The 8,206-nt window shown below is 46.2% G+C and overlaps 1 protein-coding gene across 1 annotated transcript in view; it reads right to left on the bottom strand.

Annotated features, from left to right (window-relative positions):
- Positions 1-1,944: 1,944 nt before the first annotated feature.
- Positions 1,945-8,206, bottom strand: part of LOC135808990 (steryl-sulfatase-like) — a 12,095-nt gene continuing 5,833 nt past the window's right edge. The window contains exons 8-12 of the mRNA XM_065322246.1: positions 7,536-7,648; positions 5,000-5,067; positions 4,445-4,652; positions 3,737-3,871; positions 1,945-2,963 (exon numbers count right to left, since the gene is read on the bottom strand). Coding sequence (XP_065178318.1) covers positions 2,727-2,963; positions 3,737-3,871; positions 4,445-4,652; positions 5,000-5,067; positions 7,536-7,648 — 761 coding nt within the window. The 3' untranslated portion in view covers positions 1,945-2,726. The remainder of the gene's footprint in view (positions 2,964-3,736; positions 3,872-4,444; positions 4,653-4,999; positions 5,068-7,535; positions 7,649-8,206) is intronic.

Genomic DNA, 8,206 nt, shown 5'->3' with positions numbered 1-8,206 from the left:
AAATATGCAGGAATATTTGACTGCTTAGGTATGGCAAAAATCTATGTGAGTCAATACTAAGAGAGTGATAAACTACATTATTTTAGTGAAACTTTTTCACAAAAAATACCTTCGCCTTCCGATCCGGTTCCCGACGTCAACCCACTCATCTTTCTTATCTTCTTGAACTCATTTTTGGAGCAGGTCATTGGCCTAGTCTCATACCTACACCCCCCCCCCCCCCCACACACACACGTGACACAGCCCACAGCCAGTGCACTGATAATGGCAATAAATGGCAGCGTTGTAATACCTGGCTCACACTCGGCCGATCATCGGATCCGACACCGACCCCGATATGAAATCGGCCGACTGGGTCCGACTACCTGTACAAACGCAAATTTGCCGGAAACGCATGCGACAACACCGGCCACACCAGGCAACTAACTTCACTCCGATCTCGAGAATTTGTCGCACGATACCATATGGGCCTAGTGTGGTCCAGGCATCAGTGTTGTATGAACCGCCGGCAGGCATTGGCCGTCTTTCTAATCTTGGCTTTATAGGTAAAATTATATAACACTGAATGAACACTGAACGATCATCTACTGAGAGCAGTAATCTGTACAATACTACATAACTATCCGTACATGACCATCTGTACATGACCATCTGTACATGACCATCTGTACATGACCATCTGTACATGACCATCTGTACATGACCATCTGTACATGACCATCTGTACATGACCATCTGTACATGACCATCTGTACATGACCATCTGTACATGACCATCTGTACATGACCATCTGTACATGACCATCTGTACATGACCATCTGTACATGACCATCTGTACATGACCATCTGTACATGACCATCTGTACATGACCATCTGTACATGACCATCTGTACATGACCATCTGTACATGACCATCTGTACATGACCATCTGTACATGACCATCTGTACATGACCATCTGTACATGACCATCTGTACATGACCATCTGTACATGACCATCTGTACATGACCATCTGTACATGACCATCTGTACATGACCATCTGTACATGACCATCTGTACATGACCATCTGTACATGACCATCTGTACATGACCATCTGTACATGACCATCTGTACATGACCATCTGTACATGACCATCTGTACATGACCATCTGTACATGACCATCTGTACATGACCATCTGTACATGACCATCTGTACATGACCATCTGTACATGACCATCTGTACATGACCATCTGTACATGACCATCTGTACATGACCATCTGTACATGACCATCTGTACATGACCATCTGTACATGACCATCTGTACATGACCATCTGTACATGACCATCTGTACATGACCATCTGTACATGACCATCTGTACATGACCATCTGTACATGACCATCTGTACATGACCATCTGTACATGACCATCTGTACATGACCATCTGTACATGACCATCTGTACATGACCATCTGTACATGACCATCTGTACATGACCATCTGTACATGACCATCTGTACATGACCATCTGTACATGACCATCTGTACATGACCATCTGTACATGACCATCTGTACATGACCATCTGTACATGACCATCTGTACATGACCATCTGTACATGACCATCTGTACATGACCATCTGTACATGACCATCTGTACATGACCATCTGTACATGACCATCTGTACATGACCATCTGTACATGACCATCTGTACATGACCATCTGTACATGACCATCTGTACATGACCATCTGTACATGACCATCTGTACATGACCATCTGTACATGACCATCTGTACATGACCATCTGTACATGACCATCTGTACATGACCATCTGTACATGACCATCTGTACATGACCATCTGTACATGTATCTGTACACTTGCATAGCACAGTCGAGCTTCATCCCATCATGCACACTTGTACAGCTAGGTATCACCGCCCCAAACTATGCGATAGTCAACATCTGACAGGAATATGATTCCATGGCAAAAGACGACAGGGCTGATGATGATAATAATAATAAGTATAATTGTGTATGATGACATCACTGTACTTTCAGCATGCACATGTTAGGAAATTCACGTGCTTGCATGGCAAAGTGCACAATGCCAGGACATTTCCTTATACAACTAGAGTTAATTGGACAAGTGATACATGTATAGCCTGCTGCACATCAAAGAATGGACATACCGGAACAGCATGCGAACAGCACAGGCTGTGACTCTTCTGAACAGGCCGGATATGGCACTCCAAAAAATGATATAAACTTTACAGACGGTTCGCACGAGACTTGCTCCCACTCAGCCAGACCAATTTTCCCATTGCGGAAATAGCGTTCCTGCATGCAACATGCATGCCATCGTCCCTCAGACTGAGACGATGTCAAGGATGGTAATAAGGCACACAGGCCATACGAGAATGCAGCCAGGATTAGTCTAACAACATATGAGCAACCTAGAATTGCTGAATCTACTTCAGATGTCTTGAAGTGCATTCTACAGCATAATCCCAGTACTGTATAGTCACTGGTCATGTCAACGGATTGCAGTCATCATTAGGACTATGATGGAAAGCAGGGAGTCATAAAATACTGACGAAAGGCGACACTAAAACGATGCATCTCGTTGTCAAAAGACTAATTCAGTTTGGGCACGAGTGCTTCGACCTCCAGTGAGAGCATGGCGAGGGTTATTTTACGACTCCCTGATGTAAATGTCCTTATCCTAGTTATCAGCCATTGAAATCCTTTGAATCTTCTTCAAAATAGCTTTTAACAGAGTAACACTGACTCTCGGTCTTAGCACTGTTCTCCACTGACACAAGCCAAGTCTCCAGGTCAGCCACCATCCGCTTAGCAATATCAGGATACTTTGCGGATAGGTCATTTGCTTCCGCCAGGTCCTTGGTCAGGTCATAGAGGAAAGTCTCTGCCAACTTGCCTTCCTTCATCAGTCCATAGATCTTGTACTATGTGATACAGCACATGAGGGAGAGTACATGTAAGCAATGTAATAAGTACACCGAGGCAGTACACCAATGTATTAAGACTTAGCAATGATCTGTTCACATTTGAAGTACACACACTTGTATGTGACTGTGCACAGTCTGCACAACAGAATGACCACTGTACAGAGGGTGGCACACATGCATCGTTAAAACTTTACCAGAATGATACCGTCTGCATGGAGAATTAGAGATGGCAATGCAAGTGTCAGCTCAGCGTTCACAGATTCTCTACACACATTGGCATCATGCTAGTCAGTGATGTCTTTGTGGAATAGCTGCGCAGGTTTGTTCAAAGACCTGTGCCTGGTAAGGCATCTCATGGTTCAGGGACAATCTCAAATCCATGCTGCAAACTGGTTTCCTAAAGCTGGATGCATTGATGTGTGTGACTAGGTAAAGTGATGTGTGTGACTAGGTAACTAGGTAACTAGGTAACTAGGTAACTAGGTAAAGTGATGTGTGTGACTAGGTAACTAGGTAACTAGGTAAATAGGTAAAGTGATGTGTGTGACTAGGTAACTAGGTAACTAGGTAAAGTGATGTCACTTCTTTAGTACCGTGACTAACACCTTGATGAGGCTTTCATTAGCACCTCTTTCCATTAACATAACTATCTACTGCCACTTTAGGTGAAAAGCGCAGAATGTAAGCGCTCTTGCACGGAGCATTCTTAAATCTTAATTTCACTACAGTCCTGTGGTTTTGGACGGCAATATGCAGATCAAAGGCCGTACCTGGTTATCCACCCAGGCCACATGGTATGTGTTGTTGAAGTCCCCATGGATCTTGAACGCAAAGCCTATAGGGTGTGAACGCTTGGTGGAGACGCCATCAATGATATCAAGAGCTGACAGGCCATCCATTGGGCGCTGGACAAAAGACCAAAACCAGGAACTTAACCGTGATTGTACTGACTTGAGTTAATATTGCGCCTTCAGGCTGTCACTATGAGTTTCCACCTTAGGCAGGATATAATGAGCAGAATGCTGGTCTATATGCTCTGAGTACAGCCAGATCTCGTTTATCCGGTCCTCTTTTATCAGGATCCCTCGCCATCCGGAAGAAAATCGTTGGTTACGGATATACAGCATATGCCATGCATACATACAACATGTGTGTTGGGTTACCCGGTTCCCTCGCCTATCCCCATATTTTTTGTGGAAAACGGATGTGTGCGGTCGTGTGAGGTCTGAGCGTATCACCATGTAACAGCATTTTTAAATCAACACCCCCCCCCCCCCGACACAAACGCAGATGTACTCATCAATTTTGTCGACCTGTATTTAGCTCACTGACCTATCAATTATTATTTGAACTCTCTGGCAAGATACCTTCACACCAGATGTAAATTCTACCTTAAAATCACAGTACTAGTTACTGTAGGTCCACATTCATCAAACCGCTGGGAAGGGACACCAACTTTTCAACTCTACTCAACTTACATTATCTGGCATACGTCCCTCAACAAGCTCCAAGAAAGTGGGCATCAGATCGCTAGAAACAATCGGGGTGTTCACAATGCGGTGTTGTGTGATTCTGTCAGGCCATTCCAAGAGTCCAGGGACGCGGATTCCACCTTCGGTCAGGTCCGTCTTGTGCCCACGTAACCCATTGGTTTGACCCGGAGTGCCATGCGCAGGCCCATTGTCACTGCATGAAACACATTAAAACATGCGCACAGACATGGACATATTCTAGCTTTGGCATAGCTGTTCGTCCGTGACTGTATGCGTAGAAGGCTGAGAGTAATAAGCACTGTGTAAGAATTAAATTCAGTAAGTTTGGGGTACAAACAGCACCAAAAATGGAAAATCTCACATGTTCCATAGCATGTCAGACTACAAAGACAATCGACATCCATTTAACTAGTACAAATCAAGCCTCTCCAGATGACTTTCCACACAAAGCAGGCTGTTACATCTTAAAGTTGGTCGAACATGTGTCACCGTTGAATCGTTTTTAGTTTTTGCTAGTACCACACTGCATGTGTCTCTTACCTACTGAACCAGAGCATGGTGTTGTTCTCAATGCCAAGTTCTCGGAGTAAGGCTCGTATTCTACCGACCTGAGTATGACAGTACACACAATACACATCAACAACCATCATACATGTACTTGTACACATCAACAACCACCATACACATACCCATACACATACACTTACACATACACATACACATACACATACACATACACATACACTGAACAAGGTCAAGTGCACTCTGCACATTCACGTACAACACATACTCTGCACAGAGTCTGCACGAAGCCTCAAGCAGGGCACAATACAACATTACAACAGACGCAGCCATGTACAACAGACGCACATTTGCTTCGATCACTTACAATGCCATGCAGTGTACTTTAAAAGTCTGAGGTGTAGATGAAAGTGAGCTATGGCTGTGAGACAGTGATCAAGAGTAATGCCAGTCAGCATTTCTAAATCCCATAGCTGCTCTTGAGCTAGCACAGCCATCGTTTCTGTCTCCAGCATGCACATTTCCAGTATCTAACTTAAAGGGGAAGTTAAGGCAAAAATTAAAATTTCACCAGTTGTAGTCTTCGGGGTGCTGCGTCGAATGGTCGTGGTCCGAGGAAGCTGAGACGCTCGCTTCCTACTTGAATCCCAATCGAACTCGCGCACTTCCACCGAAACTGGGTGACTGCGCCCTACTAGATGGGGATTTGTATGCAAAATGTCACTAAAAGCGCCATTTCGTTCTTATAAAAGCACGGATGACCGTGATTGGCCCATATGTTGTAGTCTTTTGGACGCTCAGTCGACTGGTTTTGGTCCGAAAAGGCTGCGATGCAGCGTTCCTCCCTTATTCCCAATCGAACATGGTTGAAGAAGCGGTCACATGCTCCTGGGTGCCCAAATCACCTGGTCACCACGCCAGCAGGCGACAACTTTCACACCAAGGTTCAACTCGAGTTCAACTCGAGTGACAGGACTGCACCCAAAAAAGGTCAAACAGGCTAGTAAGTTGTACCCTGCAGGCACGGTGACCAGGTGACTGGTGTACGCAGGAGCACGTGACCGCTTCTTCAACCATGTTCGATTGGGCATAAAGGAGGAACGCTGCATCGCAGCCTTTTCGGACCAAAACTAATCGACTCAGCGTCCAAAAGACTACAACATATGGGCCAGTCGCGGTCATCCGTGCTTTTATAAGAACGAAATGGCGCTTTTAGTGACATTTTGCATACAAATCCCCATCTAGTAGAGCGCAGTCACCCAGTTTCGGTGGAAGTCCGCGAGTTCGATTGGGATTCAAGTAGGAAGGGAGCGTCTCAGCTTCCTCGGACCACGACCATTCGACTCAGCACCCCGAAGACTACAACTGGTGAAATTTTAATTTTTGCCTTAACTTCCCCTTTAATCGCCAGCAGGCGACAACTTTCACACCAAGGTTCAACTCGAGTGACAGGACTGCACCCCAAAAAGGTCAAAACAGGCTGTAAGTTGTACCCTGCAGCCACGGTGACCAGGTGACTGGTGTACGCAGGAGCACGTGACCACTTGTTCAACCATGTTCGATTGGGAATTAGGGGCGAACGCTGCATCGCAGCCTTTTCGGACCAAAACCAGTCGACTCAGCGTCCAAAAGACTACAACATATGGGCCAATCGCGGTCATCCGTGCTTTTATAAGAACGAAATGGTGCTTTTAGTGACATTTCGCATACAAATCCCCATCTCGTAGGGCGCAGTCACCCAGTTTCGGTGGAAGTGCGCGAGTTCGATTGGGATTCAAGTAGGAAGGGAGCGTCTCAGCTTTCTCGGACCAAGACCATTCGACTCAGCACCCCGAAGACTACAACTGGTGAAATTTTAATTTTTGCCTTAACTTCCCCTTTAATACGAAGTAGTGGTTGCGACTTCGGCGATGATTTTGTAAGAAAGGGTTTGCTCCCCACACCGGAGCTCGCGCTATTCCGCCGACGTTACTTGACACTTGACTGACTCACGACTGCCATCCAGAGCACACGAGAAGTCCATCGAACGGGGGAACAAACCCTTTCTTACAAAATCATCGCCGAAGTCGCAACCACTACTTCGTACTGTTGTGCCCAGCGCGGGCTTGCGGCTAGTTGGTTTGGAGGTGACAGCGTTGCGAATGACCGAGGGTCCTCGACGTCTGTCTCACCGTCCAGGAGCGACACTGACTCACGCTGCTATCTGGTGTTCACGAGGTGTTTGTCGCGCTGGAAACGGAGCGTCTCTGTACGTTTGTATCCCTGGTGATGTTTGTGCCTGGAGAGCACTATATAAGTGGTGCTCTTCAGGCACAATCTTCCTCAGCCTACTCAAGCTCAACTGATGAGGGGTGAATTCCCCGAAACACTGTGTATTGAGCAGGGAGTGGTGCTTTCTTGCAGGTTTGCCGAGTCGAAGGTTCGATGGACTTCTCGTGTGCTCTGGATGGCAGCCGTGAGTCAGTCAAGTGTCAAGTAACGTCGGCGGAATAGCGCGAGCTCCGGTGTGGGGAGCAAACCCTAACTTCCCCTTTAAGTTAGTTAATTATCTAACCTGGGCATCCATTGCAGAAATTGCTCCGAAATAGTCAATCTCCTGCGGTGAATACTTTCCCAGGCTGCGGTAAATTGTGACAAAAGGCTCCACAGCAACGTAGCGAATATGCACTGGACAACAAAAAGATGAAGAAACTGAAGCATTAGTACTTGGAAGTAATTAATTTCAGTTGCTCAAAAAGGGGAGTGAATGACCATCTCTTCACAAACTACCATTTTTTCTCAGCCCTGAGCTTGCCTAAATGTGGCCCGTCACCATGATCGTGTGCTTACTGAATGTGCACTTTCCTGAGCGCATCTCTGCACATACTGGTACTAGTAAGTTGTTATTTCGAGCGAGTTTCGAAAGGGTTTGTCTACATATTACAGGTGTGCACCGGGATGGCCCATTGGGACTGCGGCCAGGAGTGTCTGTTGCAAACCCTCCCGGCGGAATGAGGTTATGTGAATCAGTGCAATGTGTGCCGCAATCATACAGTAAGTCACAGACGACAAGGGCTGGGACAGTTGGGCAGTGTTCAACAATAGGGAGGTTAAGTCCCACGTAATCCGTGTGTACTTTACGTGTGTGTACCACTGTGACGTGTCCTCAGTGACCCACGTGCAGCAGTTTCCTAATTCACGACATACCATGTATGGCGGCTCACCCACGTTCCCCCATAGCGTGGG

The sequence above is a fragment of the Sycon ciliatum genome, chromosome 2 (assembly GCF_964019385.1).
Source record: "Sycon ciliatum chromosome 2, ocSycCili1.1, whole genome shotgun sequence".
Classification (NCBI taxonomy): domain Eukaryota; kingdom Metazoa; phylum Porifera; class Calcarea; order Leucosolenida; family Sycettidae; genus Sycon; species Sycon ciliatum.
The sequence above is the reverse complement of the archived record's forward strand: the minus strand, read 5'-3'. Positions and strand labels throughout refer to the sequence as shown.